At 42.6% G+C, this 22,895-nt stretch overlaps 1 protein-coding gene across 3 annotated transcripts in view; it reads left to right on the top strand.

The window, feature by feature from the left end:
• Nucleotides 1-22,895, top strand: part of LOC129851039 (chemokine-like protein TAFA-1) — a 295,228-nt gene that overhangs the window by 247,639 nt on the left and 24,694 nt on the right. For all 3 annotated transcript variants that reach the window (XR_008758930.1, XR_008758931.1, XM_055917205.1), the window contains exon 3: nt 6,009-6,149. Coding sequence is in view for 1 of the 3 variants with exons in the window: in XM_055917205.1 (XP_055773180.1) it covers nt 6,009-6,149 (141 nt within the window). In the remaining 2 variants the exon portion in view is untranslated. The remainder of the gene's footprint in view (nt 1-6,008; nt 6,150-22,895) is intronic.

Consider the following 22,895-nt stretch of genomic DNA (forward strand, 5'->3'; position numbering starts at 1 on the left):
GTCAGATAAAGAGGTTGGAAGATACCATAGTCTTTGAATATCCTTTGAAATGCTGTTCATACATGGTCATCAGAGGGCTTTATATTTCTTATGGACAAAACAGCTGATTCCTCATGGCAATGCATTTTCAGCATTAAGGAGTCTGATGGAATCATTGTGGTTTTAGACCAACCGATAAAAGGCCAGGGGGTTAGATAAATATTCTCTAGGTAGACATGACTTGAAAGTGGACATTTTATGAGTTCTGCCTCTACCACAGACTTGAAAGCATGTCTCCAGGCAGGAAACTACCAGTAAAATATTCAACTAGTCCAGCATATTGTGGGTTTTGCGGTTTAAATATAGCGCACTCAAGGGATTACTTCCTCACTTCTATGGTTTGTGTTCTGCCTCATGGCCCGATATATCAACACCTAAGCTTGTGGAGAGTGACATTAATACTGCAGTACAGAGGCGGCCAACATGACTGCAAATGTTCTCCTTTTAATCCCAGTCCCCACTGCCTGTGGTCTGGGCATGGCAGCCCTTGATGAACATGTGAGCAGGAAAGTGTTACCAAACCTGTCCATCCCAGTGAGAGCTCAGCTCAGATCTTTTTTTCAGGATCCAGCCACTTCAGACATTTACAGGGCCTGCCTTCAATAAAAAAAATAACAATTTTACCACCATGTTTAACTTCTAGTTGGTCCCATTCCCGGATCCGGGAGCACCCTCATCAGTAAAAAGGCTGACTAGCATAGCCTAGCATAGCGCCACAAGTAAATACTAGCATCTAAATATCATGAAATCACAAGTCCAAGACACCAGTTGAAAGATACACATCTTGTGAATCCAGCCATAATTTCTGATTTTTTAAATGTTTTACAGGGAAGACACAATATGTATTTCTATTAGCTAACCACGATAGCAAAAGACACAACTTTTTTTCCCCACCATTTTTTTTACTGCATAGGTAGCTATCACAAATTCGACAAAATAAAGATATAAATAGTCACTAACCAAGAAACAACTTCATCAGATGACAGTCTGATAACATATTTATTGTATAGCATATGTTTTGTTCGAAAAATTTGCATATTTCAGGTATAAATCATAGTTTTACATTGCAGCCACCATCACAACTCTCAACAAAGCAACTAGAATAACTACAGAGAGCAACGTGAATTACCTAAATACTCATCATAAAACATTTGTGAAAAATACACAGCCTACAGCAAATGAAAGACAAAGATCTTGTGAATCCAGCCAATATTTCAGATTGTTTAAGTGTTTTACAGCGAAAACACAATTTAGCATTATATTAGCTTACTACAATAGCCAACCACACAGCAGCATTGATTCATGCACGTTAGCGATAGCGAATAAACCAGCAAAAGATATTACATTTTTCACTAACCTTCTCAAAACTTCATCAGATGACAGTCCTATAACATCATATTACAGAATACATATATTGTTTGTTCGAAAATGTGCATATTTAGCGGCACAAATCGTGGTTATACAATGAAAATATTAGCCAAGCTGCCAACAAAATGTCGGGAGAAATCTTGGAGAGGCACCTAATCTAATCAATAACTAATGATAAACTTGACAAAAAAATACAGGTTGGACAGCAAATGAAAGATACATTAGTTCTTAATGCAACCGCTGTGTTAGATTTTTAAATATAACGTTACTACGACATACAGCGTGCGTTAACCTGTCTAGGATCAGCGTGGCGCTAGCGGCACTCCCCCCCCCCCCCCACTGAAAAACCAGTGCCGCGAAATTCAAAAAAAATATTTTTTTAAAATATTTAACTTTCACACATTAAAGTCCAATACAGCTAATGAAAGACACAGATCTTATGAATCCAGTCAACATTTCCGATTTTTAAAATGTTTTACAGGGAAGACACAATATGTAAAGATGTACATCTATTACCTAAAAACACATTAGCATATTCCACCATCTTTTATTTGTCCACCAACACCAGTAGCCATCACCAATTCGGCTAAACTAAGATATTTATAGCCCCTAACCAACAAAAAAACTCATTAGATGACAGTCTGATAACATATTTATGGTATGGGATAGGTTTTGTTAGAAAAAAGTGCATATTTCAGGTATATGGCATAGTTTACAATTGCACCCACCATCACAAATGGACTAGAATAATTACAATGAGCAACGTGTTTACCTAACTACTAATCATCAAACATTTCGTAAAAATACACAGCATACACGAATCGAAAGACACAGATCCTGTGAATACAGACAATATTTCAGATTTTCTAAGTGTCTTACAGCGAAAACACAATAAATCGTTATATTAGCTTAGCACATAGCAATTAGCAGCCCAGCATTGATTCTAGCCAAAGTGAGCGATAAAAGTCAACATCGCCAAAAGATATTAATTTTTTCACTAACCTTCTCAGAATTCTTCCGATGACACTCCTGTAACATCACATTACAACATGCATATACAGTTTGATCGAAAATGTTTATATTTAGCCACCAAAATCATGGTTAGACAATGTGAAATGTAACTCGGCTGGTCAGAATTTGTCCTTGCGCCACTTAGACAGTGATCTACTCTTATACATAAATACTCATAAACGTGACTAAAAAATATAGGGTGGACAGGGATTGATAGACAATTTAATTCTTAATACAATTGCGTTATTACATTTTTTAATTTATCCTTACTTTTCAATACAGTTTGCGCCAAGCGAAGCTACGTCAAAAAACATGGCGTCCTAAGCCACTAAAATGTTTCGACAGAAACACGATTTATCATAATAAAAATGTCCTACCTTGAGCTGTTCTTCCATCAGTATCTTGGGCAAAGGATCCTTTCTTGGGAGAAATCGTCTTTTGGTGGAAAGCTGTCCTCTTGCCATGTGGAAATGTCAACTACGTTCGGGATGAACTGAAAAGCGTGCCCAACTTTTCACATCGTTGCAAAAATAAATGTCCCAAAATCGCACTAAACGGATATAAATTGCTATAAAACGCTTTAAATTAACTACTTTGTGATGTTTGTAACTCCTATAACGAGTGAAAAGATGACCGGAGAAATATAACAGGCTAAACTAACGCTTGGAACAGGAGAGGGTCGGTGTCTTCCACGCGCGTTACGCAGCAAGAAAAGACTTGCTAGCTAAAGGTTTTTTTCATTTGTAGGGCCTGTGAACGAGCAATCGAGCCCGTTGGAATCGTCATCACGTAAAGGCATCCAGGGGAAGACGTAAGAAGTGTCCGTATAGTCATAGCAACGACAGAGCCCTTTTAAATGACTTCAGAAAAGCCAACGTTTCTCAAATCTGACTCCATGTCAGGGAAATTGCTGTAGAATGGGCTCTGTTCCACTTAGAGACAAAATTTAAACTCCTATAGAAACTATAGACTGTTTTCTATCCAATAATAATAATAATATGCATATTGTACGATCAAGGATTTTGTGGGAAGCCGTTTAAAAAATTAGCCACATTAGCATAAATAGTCTAAACAGCGCCCCCATCCCCAACAGGTTAAAGCGAGACCGCACCGAAATTAATGGCGGAATAGTAGTGTAACATTTTTCAACAGAACATCGAATTAACATCATAAATAGTTCTTACTATTTGATGAGCTTCCATCAGAATCTTGTGCAAGTTGTCCTTTGTCCAGAAAAATCGTTGCTCGGTTGTAGATTGTCGTCTTCAACTTTGGAATTAGCAGCAAACATTAGCCATGTGACGAAGACGTGTCCAACTCCCAATAACGCAGCACAAATGAAATACAGAAAATCGCAATATACTGATATAAACTGATATAACTCGGTTTAAAATAACTACATTATGATGTTTTTAACACCTATATCGAATAAAATCAGAGCCGGATATATCTAAAGCCTATAACGAGAGCTTTTCAGAATGCAATCCTGAGGTCTGTCTTGCGTCATGATGAACGTTGAAAAGAGTGCACACCCGGTTCCAAGAGCTTTTATACGGCCTCAGAACTACCCAGACACTCCATTCAAATTCTCACTGCTTACTGACATCTAGGGGAAGGCGTATGCAGTGCATGTCGACCCATAGATTACATGGAAATTTATAAACTGACCCTGGAACAGAGCCCCCGAGTTGAGATTTTTCAGTTCCTGACAGGAAGTTTGCTTCAAAATGAGTTCTGTTTTACTCACAGATATAATTCAAACGGTTTTGGAAACTAGAGTGTTTTCTATCCAATAGTAATAATAATATGCATATTGTACGAGCAAGAATTGAGTACGAGGCAGTTTAATTTGGGAACGAATTTTTACAAAGTGGAAACAGCGCCCCCCTATTGAGAAAAGGTTTAAAATGCAAAGCCGCCATAAAGAAAACACACTGTTACAAAAGAGGAAGTGTTCTTTGGCTCCTGTTTACCACTACTCTTTCTCCAATTATCCTTCTCTCCTCTCCTCTGTGTCCTCGGATGAGCTCCAGTTTAACTGTTGGGCGGTGGTGTCTGTGGCCATGGCTGTCGCAGGAAGATAAAGAGTTTTTCCCGGGGCATGAGGAGAGGGCCACACAGTGATTTAGGGCCCCTCTCCTGCATCTCTTCTGGCTGCATTAGCCAGCCACTTTATAATTGTGTGAAAGGGGCACTCCCAGTGTCTCCGTCATTACTCACTGACCCAGTCGCGGGCTCTGTCAGGCCCCTGCCCTCTCCCTCTGTCTCCATCCCCCTATCCCTCTGCCATCCTCTCTCTCTCTTTAGACAAGGAGGGACGTCCCTAGGCCCCATCAGCCCCTCACTCCCCAGGGCGATCCCTATTGTTACTTGGACCCACCAGTGGCATTGGCGGGTTTCTCCTCTTCTCTCTCTGAATTTTTCTGACACTGTCTTTTGTCAGAACAAGGTCCATTGTGCTGCAGTTGTTGTGAATGATATCACCTCTGCAGGAGAGCCATTGTGAGTGGAATGAATGGAGGCTGGTGTAACCCAGTCGGCCTGGTTAAGAACTGATGTGTGTAGTCATAATGAGAGGAGCGTAATTGCTCTGTATCTCCAGGCCTTCATTCCAGAACCCCAGGAGGATTTCTCACCTACGGGAACATATGAGTATCGTATGCAGGATCTCAGGGATGCAAAGACAGGCACATTAATGTGAGAGCAGAGCATCATTTCCTCATCATCAGGGAGTGATTTGTATGGAGTGAGGAACACTCTGAGAGTCAAATTAAAATCATCTAAATGCCTCTAGGGGCAACTTGCAACGCATGCTGTGTTGAAAAGGATAACATAGTAATTACATGTTGTGTGCCTTACATTTATAATGATGTGAATGGTCTTTATTTTTCTGCAGGGTTTTTAACATGTGCATGCAGTATATGATGATATGAACTCATGATTTAAGTTCAGGTTGTTAAAAACAACATCTTTTTAACCTCATCATTTTTGAAGATAATATTTGTAACCATACGGTACAAGCAAATTAAAAGAAGCACAGTGGTCTTATTTAGTACAATGTCTTTTTTTATAGTCCGCTGTAGATAATTTATTGAAAAATGTTAATCACAGCAGTGATTTATTTTATTTCTAGCATACCATTTTCTACCCTCCACATATACCAATTTATAATCCAACATGAATCCTACTCTTGACGTTCTAGTATACTGTATGCTCCACGGTAATTATCCAATCTGTAACCATGTATGCTGAGAGTCGGGAAGCAAGTTCAGGGAGTGAATACATTTAATAAATAAACCAACATAAACAAAACAAGAAACATGAACAGCACACCGACATGAAACAGATACAATAACACCTGGGGAAGGTACCAAAGGGAGTGACATAAATAGGGCAGGTAATCAAGGAAGTGATGGAGTCCAGGTGAGTCACAATAAGCACTGGTGCGCGTGACAATGGTGACAAGTGTGCGTAATAATCAGCAGTCTGGTGACCTAGAGGCCAGAGAGGGAGTATACTTGACACAATCAAACTCCTCAGCTCCCCTGTGGTAGGCTAACCAGTTTGTCCCTCTGCCTGTGTGTCCTCAGAAGGAGGTACGTGTGAGGTGATCGCAGCCCACCGGTGCTGTAATAAGAACCGTATCGAGGAGCGCTCCCAGACCGTCAAGTGCTCCTGTCTACCGGGGAAAGTGGCCGGGACGACACGCAACAAACCCTCTTGTGTCGACGGTAAGGACATGTTCATAGTATGTTATTTACTTTCATCAACACATATGTTTAGTTTTACTACATACTGTATGTCATATGTGCTGTATCCATCCTTGGCTTAATAGTCAGATGTTTTATTCTAAAAAGAATTAGGTCACTAAATGTAGTGTAGCGGTACTTTTTTTTAGAGTAGTTTATAACATTGTAATTATAACATTACTTTTGAGAGAGACATCCACATGCTGAGGTGTTTCAACTCTTTTCTTCCTAATGCGGCTCATTCCTGCATGACTCTCTTCTGTCTTAGTCATTTAAGATAATTAAGCACTCTTAGTTGGAGACTAAGTTGAACCTGGATAAGTGCTGCAAAGGGAGACAATCAATAGCTCATGTGCACTGTTGTGCACCTGGGAATGTCCCATGTTTCACATTGCATGGCCCAAGGCAGCTTGGTTCATAAATTAATAAATGAAAAACACAACTCTGGCAACCCCTGGGCTTACACACCTGAAACGCCTAACTGAGGAAAATAATCAACGCAGTTACAGGGAAATGTAGAGCACCCGCAGTCACAAGCACAGTGAGATAGAACAGAACAGAGAGCCTAGCTCCTTCACGCCTTCAGAACTCATTTATCCGGATGCACTCTTTATTGTTTCACCTCAAACTCCTCAAAGATGAAAGTCATCTAGTCTGGCCTCACAAAGGAACGACACCGAGACGTCTTCATTATGAGTGACATTGCAATGACGGGGCGTACGTCTGCCCTCTTCAATCCCTTGGCTTGCTCCATCTTGATCAGTTCTGGAATATGAATTAGATATGAGTCTTGAGACACAAAACTTAGCGATTTCATCCTCAAACCAACTGCATAAACTTTTAAGGCTAAGGACTCCGAACTTGGTTGACTCACCCTACTTAAGAAAGCATGTTCAGTGCATTTCACAAAGGGGGAAACCCTCTGAAAGAAACATTTAAAGAGTTCTAACCTTGAAAACAGCACTGCAGTTCTTCCAGCAGACAGTTTTGTCCCCACACAGACTAGACAGCCAGCCAAATAATGTCTCCTCCACTCTACCATGAAAACATGTTTTAACCATGGCCCTCTGAACAATTGTTTGTGTATGTTAACTAAACATGGACTCCACATAACAAAAACATGTTGATTTCTCTTCGACCAACAATACAAGCTTTATTCACAAAGGAATTGTATCTGACATGGTCAGAGATACAATGCAATATGTTAGACTGATTTCTATATTTACACTGCCTTGATGTGATCAGTTGATAGGATCCAGATAGGAGAGGATGGGGAGTGAGGTGGTGGGGAAGGGAGAATGAATAGATTGGAGAGGATGGGGAGTGAGGTGGTGGGGAAGGGAGAATGAATAGATAGGAGAGGATGGAGAGGATGGGGAGTGAGGTGGTGGGGAAGGGATAGTGGAGAGGATGGAGAGGAGGGAGGGAGGTGGTGGGGAAGGGATAGTGGAGAGGATGGAGAGGAGGGAGGGAGGTGGTGGGGAAGGGATAGTGGAGAGGATGGAGAGGAGGTGGTGGGGAAGGGATAGTGGAGAGGATGGAGAAGAGGGAGGGAGGTTGTGGGGAAGGGATAGTGGAGAGGATGGAGAGGAGGGAGGGAGGTGGTGGGGAAGGGATAGTGGAGAGGATGGAGAGGAGGGAGGGAGGTGGTGGGGAAGGGATATTGGAGAGGATGGAGAGGAGGGAGGGAGGGAGGGCTGGGAGATGTTCACACTTCATGCCTCTGTGCTCCTGGCTCCTACAGTGAGGGAAGAATCCCTGTACCTGTTACTGTATTGATTAGCAACCTATTATAAAGAGAGTGGGGATGAAATGGAAATGACAAGTCACTGAGCAGCAAAGTTCCAGCAGTGAGCACCACAGAAAGAGAAAGAGAGAGAGAGAAAGAGAGAGAGAGAGAGAGAGAGAGAGAGAGAGAGAGAGAGAGAGAGAGAGAGAGAGAGAGAGAGAGAGAGAGAGAGAGAGAGAGAGAGAGAGAGAGAGAGAGAGAGAGAGAGAGAGAGAGAGAGAGAGAGAGAGAGAGAGAGAGAGAGAGAGAGAGAGAGAGAGAGAGAGAGAGAGAGAGAGAGAGAGAGAGAGAGTGTGTTGTCTGTTGTTTGTGTGGTTCTGTGGGCCCCTGTTCAACTCAGTGAGGGTTTATAGACCTGTGTAGTCAGTGTTCTGTGACTGTCCCCTCAGCGGTGTGAAGGGGTGCACTAGCCTGGCTAAAAAGATTGAACTCATCCCCAGGTCTCCCGTTATTAATGCTTAATCTGTGATGAGAAATGATGCTGCCACCCAGACTGGCTCATTTCGCCCTCAAGGGGATACCTGCCGTGACTATTCCATACACATACACACATACATTGGACACAACCACACACAAATACACACATGAACACAGACACGCACGCACACACATACTAAGCTTCCCTTCACATGCACTAAGTCCTGTACTGTATAAGTGGCAAGACGTACCCTTCTTTCATCAGATAAAGTCTTTCAGACAGAATCCTGGGTGTATTGACTGTCATTAGCATCAAACAATCAAACCATTAAACCCCTTAACAGAGAAAAGGGACTGCATGAAGATAAAACAGATCCAATGACATTGTTTTATATGTAATGTTTACTCCTTTGTAGATATTAGGGATCAGTATCTGTGTGTGATGCTTCCTCTGGGATTGGTAACTGATTGGGTTATGTATTAATGCATGGGAATGTGGTGCTTGTGTTGGAGGCTGGCTCCAAACACAGTCAGTGGGGGAGTGCTGTCAGCTTTTCCCAGCATGTGAATTGATTATTAGCATTGACTAAGAGAACTACGTCCCAGTTATGTCAGGGCCAACAAGACTCTTAGTTAGGAACATCCCTTTTAACAAGTCAAACGCTGCGGCTTATTTCTCACAGCCCATGCTAGGCCAATCAAATACGCTCAGATTAGACGCTGTCACTGCACCGCTGCCTTTATCCTGCTGCGAGATATGCAAGTGCACAAGCACTGTACACACACTTTTTGCACACACGTGTCATGGATCCCTCTGTAACTTTAATTACGCACACCTGTCCCCTATTCCCACTGATTAGTAGATGTATAAGTGTGCCCTTTGGTTTCCATTGGGCTGTTGATTATTGTTACAATGTCTTTTGGTGCGTGTGAGTACCTGTGCTGTGTTTTGGCTTTCGCGCCCTTGTGGATTGCGCAGATGATTACGGGTCTCGTCCCGTGGGTTAATCATTGTGCGCGTGTGTTATTTATTTGAGGTACTCCTCCCTCTTTTGTTTTGGGTTTCAACCCTGTGTTTTGTTTCGTGTTTGGTCTTCGTCCCAGTGCCTTTACATGGCATGCCGTAATTTAGGTCAATAAAAAACCCTATTACGAATTCCTGTGTCTCACCCGAATCAGTTATACCAGCGTGACAGCAGGTGCACACACACACACACACACACACACACACACACACAGACAAAGGCTGTTTGCACCCCCTCTGCCACATAGAATATACATAGTATGTGTGTATCTATCAGTGATGATCTCTTAACATTAGCAAAACACACACACACACATTCTCTCATACACACACATGCATCACACACACACATTTATTTTCCATCTTGAGCATATTAAGCGTGGTGCTAGCCACTGATGGGGAATGAACTCTCTCCTGTTTGGCTGCAGGCGGGTATTGCTGAGCATGACAGGTTGACATGGTACATTTGAGAAACGTACGGGGGAAAGCACACATGAACGCAAGCTTCTTCAAGGGTAGAAAGAGATACCTGATCATCCACACACTCTGCTGATCAAAGAAACTATCTGAATGAAGCCAGCTACAGAATATCAAAGCACTCAGAATAAACAGCGTAGTTTGATAAGGCCCTTCAGAAGACATTGTCTTTCCATACATACTGTACGCAAGGCCATTGACATGATTAGTAATATCCATGTTTCAAAGAGAAAACTCTTAATTATATCTGGAGATGTGACGTGCTACATGTTTCAAAATACAATGCAGTAGTATCATCCTGAAGTGCAGTAATAAATCTGTCACGTTGCATTTAAAACATCTGGTCTTTTTCTATAACACGTGTGCTGTACATGGAACACACTGCTGAGACCATTCAGATGACATCTATTCTTTACACACACACTTGTGCTGTCTGTGTGTCTGTGTGTCTGTGTGTCTGTGTGTCTGTGTGTCTGTGTTGTCTGTGTTGTCTGTGTGTCTGTGTGTCTGAATTAAAGCAGGCCTGGCTTTCCATGATTACCTTGCCTCAAAGTTGACAGTGCAAAGTCTAAATCCTATGACATCTAAAGAAAGTCACACAAAATGAACATAAAATCCACTTATTGGAAGACCTCTGTCCTTCCCAGTATGGTTCACTCACTTCTTGCTTTGAGAAAGTATTCTCACCCCTTGACTTTTTCCCAATTTGTTGTTTTACAGCCTGAATTTAAAATTGACAAAATTGAAATGTATTTCACTGATCTACACATAATGTCAAACTGGAATGAAGTATTTTGAATGTTTTACAAATTAATTAAAAATGAAATGCTGAAATTACTTGAGTCAATAAGTAAGTATTCAACCCCTTTGTTATGGTAACCCAAAATAAGTTCAGGAGTAAAAATGTGCTTAACAAGTCACATAAGTTGCATGACCTCACTCTGTGTGCAATAATAGTGATTAACATGATTTTTGAATGACTACCCCATCTCAAAACCCCACACAAACAATTATCTGTAAGGTCCCTCAGTCAAGTAGTGATTTTTCAAGTGCAGATTCAACCACAAAGACCAGGGAGGTTTTCCAATGCCTTGCAAAGAAGAGCATCTAAAAAAACAGACACTAAATATGGATGGTGTATCAATACACTCAGTCACTACAAAGATACAGGCGTCCTTCCTAACTCTCAGTTGCCGTAGAGGAAGGAAACCGCTCAAGGATTTCACCATGAGGTCCATGGTGATTTTAAAACAGTTACAGAGTTTAATGGCTGTGATAGGAGAAAACTGAGGATGGATCAACAACATTGTAATTACTCCACAATTCTAACATAAATGACAGAGTGAAAAGAAGGAAGCCTGTACAGAATAGTTTGAGTGGCTTTGTTACAGTTTTGACTTAAATTGTTTTGAAAATGGCTGTCTAACATTGATCAACAACCAACTTGACAGAGCTTGAAGAGTTTAAAAAGAATAATGGCCAAATCCAGGTGTTTAGAGACGTACCACAAAAGACTAATCGCTGCCAAAGGTGATTATAACATTGACTCAGGGGGTTGAATACTCATCTCATCAGGAGTTCTGTGCCTCAACACAATCCTGTTTCGGAGCTCTACGGACAATTCTTTCAACCTCATGGCTTGGTTTTTTCTCAGACATGCACTGTTTATATATATATATATATATATATATATATATATATATATATATATATGCACTGTACATATACACTGCTCAAAAAAATAAAGGGAACACTTAAACAACACAATGTAACTCCAAGTCAATCACACTTCTGTGAAATCAAACTGTCCACTTCGGAAGAAACACTGATTGACAATACATTTCACATGCTGTTGTGCAAATGGAATAGACAAAAGGTGGAAATTATAGGCAATTAGCAAGACACCCCCAAAAAAGGAGTGATTCTGCAGGTGGTGACCACAGACCACTTCTCAGTTCCTATGCTTCCTGGCTGATGTTTTGGGTCACTTTTGAATGCTGGCGGTGCTCTCACTCTAGTGGTAGCATGAGACGGAGTCTACAACCCACACAAGTGGCTCAGGTAGTGCAGTTCATCCAGGATGGCACATCAATGCGAGCTGTGGCAAAACGGTTTGCTGTGTCTGTCAGCGTAGTGTCCAGAGCATGGAGGCGCTACCAGGAGACAGGCCAGTACATCAGGAGACGTGGAGGAGGCCGTAGGAGGGCAACAACCCAGCAGCAGGACCGCTACCTCCGCCTTTGTGCAAGGAGGTGCACTGCCAGAGCCCTGCAAAATGACCTCCAGGAGGCCACAAATGTGCATGTGTCAGCATATGGTCTCACAAGGGGTCTGAGGATCTCATCTCGGTACCTAATGGCAGTCAGGCTACCTCTAGCGAGCACATGGAGGGCTGTACGGCCCCACAAAGAAATGCCACCCCACACCATGACTGACCCATCGCCAAACCGGTCATGCTGGAGGATGTTGCAGGCAGCAGAACGTTCTCCACGGCGTCTCCAGACTCTGTCACGTCTGTCACATGTGCTCATGTGCTCAGTGTGAACCTGCTTTCATCTGTGAAGAGCACAGGGCGCCAGTGGCGAATTTGCCAATCTTGGTGTTCTCTGGCAAATGCCAAACGTCCTGCACGGTGTTGGGCTGTAAGCACAACCCCCACCTGTGGACGTCGGGCCCTCATACCACACTCATGGAATCTGTTTCTGACCGTTTGAGCAGACACATGCACATTTGTGGCCTGCTGGAGGTCATTTTGCAGGGGGCTGGCAGTGCACCTCCTTGCACAAAGGCGGAGGTAGCGGTCCTGCTGCTGGGTTGTTGCCCTCCTACGGCCCCCTCCACGTCTCCTGATGTACTGGCCTGTCTCCTGGTAGCGCCTCCATGCTCTGGACACTACGCTGACAGACACAGCAAACCTTTTTGCCACAGCTCGCATTGATGTGCCATCCTGGATGAACTGCACTACCTGAGCCACTTGTGTGGGTTGTAGACTCCGTCTCATGCTACCACTAGAGTGAGAGCACCGCCAGCATTCAAAAGTGACCAAAACATCAGCCAGGAAGCATAGGAACTGAGAAGTGGTCTGTGGTCACCACCTGCAGAATCACTCCTTTTTTGGGGGTGTCTTGCTAATTGCCTATAATTTCCACCTTTTGTCTATTCCATTTGCACAACAGCATGTGAAATGTATTGTCAATCAGTGTTGCTTCCTAAGTGGACAGTTTGATTTCACAGAAGTGTGATTGACTTGGAGTTACATTGTGTTGTTTAAATGTTCCCTTTATTTTTTTGAGCAGTGTATATACAGTACATTCCGAAATTATTCAGACCCCTTTACTTTTTCCAAATTATTTACGTTACAGCTAAAATTGATTAAAGTTATTTTTTCTATCAATCTACACACAATATTCCATTATGACAAAACAAAAGCAGGTTTTCAGAAATGTTTGCAAATGTATTAAAAATAAAAAACAGAAATACCTTATTTACATAAATATTCAGACCCTTTGCTATGAGACTCGAAATTGAACTCAGGTGCATCTTGTTTCCATTGATCACCCTTGAGATGTTTCTACAACTTGATTGGAGTTCACCTGTGGTAAATTCAATTGATTGGACATGATTTGGAAAGGCACACAACTGTCTATATAAGGTCCCACAGTTGACAGTGCATGTCTGAGCAAAGTCCAAGCCATGAGGTCGAAAGAATTGTCCGTAGAGCTCCGAAACAGGATTGTGTCGAGGCACAGAACTCAGGAAGGGTACCAAAAGATTTCTGCAGCATTGAAGGTCCCCAAGTGGCCTCCATCATTCATAAATAGAAGAAGTTTGGAACCACCAAGACTCTTCCTAGAGCTGGCCGCCTGGCCAAACTGAGCAATCGGTGGAGAAGGGTTTTGGTCAGGGAGGTGACCAAGAACCCAATCGCCACTCTGACAGAGCTTCAGAGTTCCTCTGTGGAGATGGGAGAACCTTTCAGAAGGACAACCATCACTGCAGCACTCCACCAATCAGGCCTTTATCGTAGAGCCACTCCTCAGTAAAAGGCACATGACAGCCCACTTGGAGTTTGCCAAAAAGGCACCTAAAGAAACAAGATTCTCAGTTTATTTTAAACCTAGATTGAATTCTTTGGCCTGAATGCCAAGCGTCACATCTGGAGGAAACCTGGCACCATCCTTACCCTGAACAATGGTGGTGGCAGCATCATGCTGTGGATATGTTTTCAGTGGCAGGGATTGGGAGACTAGCAAGGATAGAGGAGGAAAAAATGTTTTGTTTTGTCATTATGGGGTATTGTGTGTAGAATATTTTATTTTAGAATAAGGCTGTAACGGAAAGAAATGTAGAAAACGTCAACGGGTCTGAATACTTTCGAATGCACTGTATATAAAATCAATAATAAAATATATAATTCTTCCACTTTGACATTGGAGTATTTTTTGTAGACCATTGACAAAAAAATTACAATTAAATCCCACTTTGTAACACAACTAAATGTGGAAAAATCAAGATGTGTGAATACTTTCTGAAGCACTGTATATATCCACCTGTGAAGAGCAAACCTGCAAGGCCTGAACCTGATGCTGATACAGCCCCGGGGTAAGGTCAGGAGCACAGTGCTGTAGCATCCGGAAAAAATGCCTCCTCTCTCGCTGCATGACCGCCCGACATGAGCAGAGTTAAAATCGAAACAAACAATAAAGGCTGCAAATGAGTCACAGGGTGTTTTTTTTGTTAAGTTTGAGATTATAGACCAGAACCCGATACACTAGCTAACTTCCTCTAACTTTGTCGCATCTTCCACCATAAAGGACATCATTAGACACTTGACCTTTCAACTAACGTGTTCCTCACTAGGGGCAGGAGACATTCAGACAGTCGGGGCTATTCTTTATGTGTTCTGCGCTCCTCACACATCCACAATGACTCATTCACTTCTCAACACTTTTAAGTTCTATCCATTCTCAACATCATTTTTTTGCAAGAGCCATTGTTAGAATTGACAAGTAATGGACAATTCAAAGACTCTTTCATCAGAAGAAATACAGTTTTCCAACAACCACTCGAGCACACTTCAAGACGAATAACTCTTAGAAACACTCCTAGACACAGTACACACACAAATACACACTTGTTGCATTCCACAAATACAGGCTGTTGTCCCAAGGTGGTCATTACGATTGTACCATGTTGGCAATATAATGATTGAGATGCCAAACGATAGTGTCTGAATAGCTAGCTAATCAAGAGCCAATCTGGTACTGTGAAGAGCAGCGATTAATATAGAATAATGGCCTGTGAAACCGACCTCAGATCTGAGGTCTCTGTCTCGGCCACTCCATAATTACACACTGGCTTTATTATTCCAGCTCTGTTGACCTTCGCCAGCCTTATTACTGCCATTACACACTGGCCAGTCTCCCTGGGATTACAGCCAGGCTCATCTCCCTGTGTAAGGACTAACCGAGCCTCTTCATTTGATCAATCAGCTCATCAAATCAAATCAAATTTTATTTGTCACTTGCGCCGAATACAACAGTTGTAGACCTTACCGTGAAATGCTTACTTACAAGCCCTTAACCAACAATGTAGTTCAAGAAATAGACTTAAGAAAATGTTTACTAAATAAACTAAAGTAAAAATCGAACAAAAAGTAACACAATTAAATAACAATAACGAGACAGGAAGGTTGGCCGCAGTGATGTGCTGGGCCGTACGGACTACCCTCTGTAGCACCTTACGATCTAATGCTGAGCAGTTGCTATACCAGGCGGTGATGCAACCTGTCAGGATGCTCTTGATGGTGCAGCTATAGAACTTTTTAAGGATTTGGAGACGCAAATCTTTTCAGTCTCCCGAGGGGGAAAAGGCATTGTCGTGCCCTTTTCACAACTGTCTTGTTGGTGATGTGGACACCAAGGAATTTGAAACTCTCAACCAGCTCCACTACAGCTCCGTCAATGTTAAATGGGGGCCTATTCGGCCCTCCTTTTCCTGTAGTCCACAATCAGCTCCTTTGTCTTCCTCACATTGAGGGAGAGGTTGTTGTCCTGGAACCATACTGCCAGTTCTCTGACCTCCTCCCTATAGGCTGTCTCAACGTTGTCCGTGATCAGGCCTACCACTGTTGTGTCGTCAGCAAACTTAATGATGGTGTTGGAGTGGGTGAACAGGGAGTACAGGAGGGGACTAAGCACGCACCCCTGGGGGGCCCCAGTGTTGAGGATCAGCATGGCAGATGTTTTGTTGCCTACCCTTACCACCTGGGGGCAACCCTTCAGGAAGTCCTGGATCCAGTTGCAGAGGGAGGTGTTAAGTCCCCATGTTCTTAGCTTAGTTTGCCCAGTTTGTTGTTTTTGTTACTGGTCTGGTGAGAGAGGACTCATGACTGATTAATATTGAAATATGTGATTGATGGGTCAGAGACAGACTCTGACTGAGGTAGATTGATTGGAGAGTGGGAGAGTGTTGCTGGCTATAAGAGGCTGGAGAGACATGGTGCCAGATAGAGGGGCACTGGAGGGACAGAGGGGTAATAGAGAGAAGCAGAGGGAGGTAGGGAGAGTTCACTGTTATCCAGTGTGAGCCATTGATCCATGCCCCCAAACTGTAAATTAACACCTGCAGAAAAGCATGAAAATGTAAACCCTAATTGCTTTCCACTCTTGATCCCGACCCAGGCGATCGATTTGAGTGGCGTAGGAGGAAGACACTGAGGGCCACCAAAGCTATTGGAAAACCATCCATTTGCCTTGATTAATTTAAGTCCAGTCAACCATTCTAAGGCTGTTCTGATGTTAAAAACCATTTTCTATTCATCGAACTGTCAGACATGTGTCTGTATAACGAGGGCATGTCTCTTTGAACACCTTGGCAGACTCTCATCTGTCATGGTGTTCAAACATCATGTTACCTGGCAGACATATCTGGTTCAATGTATCTATCATATACTGTAACTACCCCACTGTGTATTTGACAGACAAATAATATAAGCCATTTAGCCGACGCTTCTATCCAAAGTGACTTAGAGTCACACATGCATACATTTCACATATGGTTGGCCCCAGGAATTGAACCCACAACCCTGGAGGTGCAAGCACCATGCTATACCAACTGAGCTACAGAGGACCGTAATATGCACAAGGTCTGTCATGTCATATTTTCAATCGATTCCAGACCCCACTTTCATATGTTTGTCCAGTAACGTTAATGTCAAACCTCGTGACAGGATGATTGTTGAGTGACAAGGGAAAGATTAGTGTTTGTAATGACATGTAATACTGTTGGCCGTGCTGCTTCGGCTGTACCACAACTCACTAGAAAAATATTTGTTATCTCCATGAGGTTAACCTCTACAGGTAAAGGTGGAATAACATATGATAAATCTGTCATACAGTACTTTATCCATCATGGTTCTGCCAATAGTGTGTAAGACAGACGGACGGACAGACAGACCATGTTTGTGATGACCAGTCCTGCTCTGGTAATCCACATCCCCTTCATACTGTTCGGGAGAGGAGGAAACAGGAGGAGCTGTGGTTGTGACTTTTGTGTTGGTGGTGGGAAAGGGGGAAGTACAGTAGGGGTGGAATGGGCCACTGGGGAGTGAGGAATGGATCCTAGCCCATAGAATGGCACTTTCCCAGCAGCCAAGGTCACTGAGAAAGAGATATCCTGGCCTGGATTCAGAAGATCTGGAGCTCTACATTAACCCTGAGTCTCTCCTTCAGCCCCTGTGGATCTCTGACTCCCTACATGTACTGGATCACACAGAAAGGGCTGCCAAGTTAAGGCCTGCTATTTAAGTTGGGGTGTCAGTTTGGCTTTTTACGATGATGATCTTATGATTGAGATGAAGAAGTCTGCTGTTGTTTGCCACTGTCTTACCAATTTACACAATATATGCAAAAGTATGTGGATACCCCTTCAAATTAGTAGATTCGGCTATTTCAGCCACACCTGTTGCTGACAGGTGTATAAAATCGAGCACACATCCATGCAATCTCCATAGACAAACATTGGCAGTAGAATGGCCTTACTGAAGAGCTCAGTGACTTTCAACGTGGCATCCCATAGGATGCCACCTTTCTAACAAGTCAGTTCATAAAATGTCTGCCTTGCTAAAGCTGCCCCGGTCAACTGGAAGTGCTGTTATTGTGAAGTGGAAATGTCTAGGAGCAACAGTGGCTCAGCCGTGAAGTGGTAGGCCACACACGCTCACAGAATGGCACCACCGAGTGCTGAAGTGAGTATAAATGGTCTGCCTTTGTTGCAACACTCACTACCGAGTTCCAATCTGCCTTTGGAAGCAATGTCAGTACAATAACTATTCATCGGGAGTTTCATGTGTGTAAAGCTTGCCGCCATTGGACTCTGGAGCAGTGGAAATGCATTCTCTAGAGTGATGAATCACACTTCACCATCTGGTAGTCCAATGGACGAATCTGGGTTTGGCGGATGCCAGGAGAACACTACCTGCCCGAATGCATAGTGCCAACTGTAAAGTTTGGTGGAGGAGGAATAATGGTCTGGGGCTGTTTTTCATGGATCGGGCTAGGCCCCTAAGTTCCAGTGAAGGGAAATCTTAACGCTACAACATGCAATGACAATCTAGACGAATCTGTGCTTCCAACTTTGTAGCAACAGTTTGGGGAATGCCCTTTGCTGTTTCAGCATGAAAATGTCCCCATGCACAAATCAAGGTCCATACAGAAATGGTTTGTCGAGATCGTTGTGGAAGAACTTGACTGGCCACAGAGCCCTGACCTCAACCCCATCGAATACCTTTGGGATGAATTGGAATGCCGACTGCGAGCCAGGCCTAATTGCCCAACATCAGTGCCCAACCTCACGAATGCTCTTGTGGCTGAATGGAAGCAAGTCCCCGCAGCAATGTTCCAACATCTAGCAGAAAACCTTCCCAGAAGAGTGGAGACTGCTATAGCAGCAAGGGGGGACCAACTCCATATTCTTGCCCATGATTTTGGAATGAGATGTTTGACAAGCAGGTGTCCACATACTTTTGGTCATGTAGTGTACATCTTGTCTGTATTATTACTGCTGTAGACATGATACTCTGGACTATTTAATTCCCTTGCACGGAAAGCCATATGCTGCTTATAATGAGGGCAGGGGGATAGTGTCCCTGAGAGATGTTTGACAGGCATATACAATTGGCTGGCCCTATAGAAATGACTAACGCACACGTAGACAGTGCATATTTTGCAGCACACAGTGTAAGGAGAAGTCAGTGTGGCGTGGAGTATAGTAAATACCATTCTGCTGTCATGCAAACTACAGCTCATCTTTCAACCCCTCTGGTGAGGCAGCGTTTTAATCTCAGCTCTCTCGCCCCCTCTCTCTCTCTCTCTCTCTCTCTCCCCCTCTCCTTTCTCCTTCTGTCTCGCTCTCTTTTCCATTCCAAAGGATTGATTTTTACTTTGCAGGTATTACTTTACCATTTTCAATTTAGAGAGGATTCTGCATTCAAAGTGTTCAATAGAAATCCTTCTCGCTGCTCGTATAATGAAAAACAAGTTTCCAGGTTTTTCTGGTCAGAGCAAAAAAAGTAGCTTAATGGAAAACATGTTCATTGCAGCACACAAAGTGGCAGAGTATCAATTGTTGAAAATTATCAGACATGTCGCCTGGAGCACCAGACTTTAAAAAAAATTACGATGGTGTTTGTCCAGGTAAGTCCTGGTTAAACTAATTTATTTTATTATTTTATTAACTTGTATTTATTCAGGGAAGGCCAATTGAGACCAGGGTCTCGTTTCCAATGTTATTCTCACAATAGGAAGAACAATTTACATTACAATTAAAACAAGAAAAGAAAAATAACCACAAGGCACAACCTCAACACCACAATTTCAACAAATAAACCACTACAATCAATCGAAGCAACGGCACTGCTCAATAAATTCATTTAACACCAGAGTCCTAAACTGCCCTAGTGGCACCAGGGAATCAAGATGCAAGGAATTTTGTAAGTTATTCCAACAATGTGATTCACTGAAACTAAAGGAGGAATTGGTCGAGACCAGAGGGACCTCAAAAGTAAATCAATCCTGCGAGCGGGTTTGGTAGCTCATTCTTTTATACGTTAGCAATGAAGTTAGGTAAGTTGTAGTAGGGCTTTGCAAACAAAAAGGGAGTACCGTAATGAATTGATCTATGGGACTTTAATGATGACCAGCAAACCTTTTGATACAGGATGCTGTGGTGAGTATTAAAACTGTCACCAGAGATTAAACGAATGCCGCTATGATAGACGGTTTAAGAGTAGTGGCTGCTACAATCTGGTAAATGGTCTCACCATAATCAAGAACTGGCAGGAAAGTTGACTGTACAATCTGCTTTCTGGCTATTTAGGGAGAGGCAAGATCTATTTCTAAAAATGGGGATATTTTTAACTAGCTCAACCATATGTTTTGTCAATCCAAATGCCCAGATATTTGTAGGCGGGAACCTGATCAATGAGAGAACCATTCAATGAATAAATATGTAGTCTATCTGAAACATTCTTCTGAGAACTAGAGAACAACATGCACAGTTGAAGTCGGAAGTTTATATACACTTAGGTTGGAGTCATTAAAACTTGTTTCTCAACCACTCCACAAATTTCTTGTTAACAAACTATAGTTTTGGCAGGTCGGTTAGGACATCTACTTTGTGCATGACACAAGTGATTTTTCTAACAATTGTTTACAGGCAGATTATATCACTGTATCACAATTCCAGTGGGTCAGAAGTTTACATACACTAAGTTGACTGTGCCTTGAAACAGCTTGGACAATTCCAGAAAATGTCATGACTTTAGAAGCTTCTGATAAGCTAATTGACATAATTTGAGTCAATTGGAAGTGTACCTGTGGATGTATTTCAAGGCCTACCTTCAAACTCAGTGCCTCTTTGCTTGACATCATGGGAAAATCAAAAGAAATCAGCCAAGACCTCAGAGAAAAAATTGTAGACCTCCACAAGTCTGGTTCATCCTTGGGAGCAATTTCCAAATGCCTGAAGGTGCCACGTTCATCTGTACAAACAAATGTACGCAAGTATAAACACCATGGGACCACGCAGCCGTCATACCGCTCAGGAAGGAGACGCGTTCTGTCTCCTAGAGATGATCGTACTTTGGTGCGAAAAGTGCAATTCAATCCCAGAACAACATCAGCAAACGACCTTGTGAAGATGCTGGAGGAAACAGGTACAGAGGTATCTATATCCACAGTAAAACGAGTCCTATATCGACATAACCTGAAATGCTGCTCAGCAAGGAAGAAGCCACTGCTCCGAAACCGCCCAAAAGAGCCAGACTATGGTTTGCAACTGCACATGAGGACAAAGATCATACTTTTTGGAGAAATGTCCTCTGGTCTGATGAAACAAAAATATAACTGTTTGGCCATTATGACCATTGTTATGTTTGTAGGAAAAAGGGGGAGGCTTGCAAGCCAAAGAACACCATCCCAACCGTGAAGCACGGGGTGGCAGCATCATGTTGTGGGGGTGCTTTGCTGCAGGAGGGACTGGTGCACTTCACAAAATAGATGGCATCATGGGGCAGGAAAATGATGTGGATACATTGAAGCAACATCTCAAGACATCAGTCAGGAAGTTAAAGCTTGGTCGCAAATGGGTCTTCCAAATGAACAATGATCGCAAGCATACTTCCAAAGTTGTGGCAAAATGGCTTAAGGACAACAAAGTCAAGGCATTGGAGTTGCCATCACACAACCCTGACCTCAATCCTATAGAACATTTGTGGGCAGAACTGAAAAAGTGTGTGTGAGTAAGGAGGCCTACAAACCTGACTCAGTTACACCAGCTCTGTCAGGAGGAATGGGCCAAAATTCACCCAACTTATTGTGGGAAGCTTGTGGAAGGCTTCCCAAAACGTTTGACCCAAGTTAAACAATTTAAAGGCAATGCTACCAAATACTAATTGAGAGTATGTAAACTTCTGACCCACTGGGAATGTGATGAAAGAAATAAAATATGAAATAAATCATTCTCTCTACTATTATTCTGACATTTCACATTCTTAAAATAAAGTGGATCCTAACTAACCTAAGACAGGGAATTGTTACTAGGATTAAATGTCAGGAATTGTGAAAAACTGAGTTTAAATGAATTTGGCTAAGGTGTATGTAAACTTTCGACTTCAACTGTATTTAGTCTAGCCCACATTAATTACAAGTTTTAAATCAACCAGGGCTTTCTGTAAGGTAACAATGTCAGATTGCAGCTCTAACATAGCCTGGCTAACAGATACATATTAACAGTTTAACATATATATAAATAGTAAAGAGAACAGGTTCCAGTACCAACCCATGCGGTACACATTTTGGAATATCCAGGAATCTAGACTTAACAACATCAGAGATCACAGAATAACATGGAAACAAATACAAAGATCACATCATCTCAGAAAGACTGTGATAGATTGCAAGGTGAGATAATGTTTCCTCCCATCACACATGGTATTGCTGTGTCATTAAGATGGGATGCATACTCAGTGAAGCTAAGCGAGCGAGCGAGAGAGAGAGAGAGCGAGAGAGAGAGGGAGAGAGAGAGAGAGAGAGAGAGAGAGATGATGATGGATGAGGGTGTGGTAATTAATTACACTATGTGGTGAACAGCCATGGGGGAGCATAGAGGTCAACGTGTGTTTGATTCGTGTGCGGAGGAAGTGAATGCTCTGCTAGCTCTGGTAGCTTCAGAGCACGGTTAGGCTGTCTTCAAGGAAAGGGAAGGATGGTAAGCCTGGGGATTGCTAATACTTCACTGAGCAGTCTCTATTAAGCCAATGCAGTCACTGTATGAGTCTGTTCTTCTCAGTGTATGAGAGAGTAGGCTACAGTTCAGCATGTTCTCGCTCCATCTGTATATTGCTACAGTGTGTACAATGATGCACAGGGACTTCACTGTATCCTGTGTTTTTTTAATAATAAGAAGTGAAAACGTGCTTACAGAGACTTGCTTCCCTGTAACTGTGGTTACGCCGACTGCA

Source organism: Salvelinus fontinalis, chromosome 3 (genome assembly GCF_029448725.1).
Source record: "Salvelinus fontinalis isolate EN_2023a chromosome 3, ASM2944872v1, whole genome shotgun sequence".
Lineage (NCBI taxonomy): Eukaryota > Metazoa > Chordata > Actinopteri > Salmoniformes > Salmonidae > Salvelinus > Salvelinus fontinalis.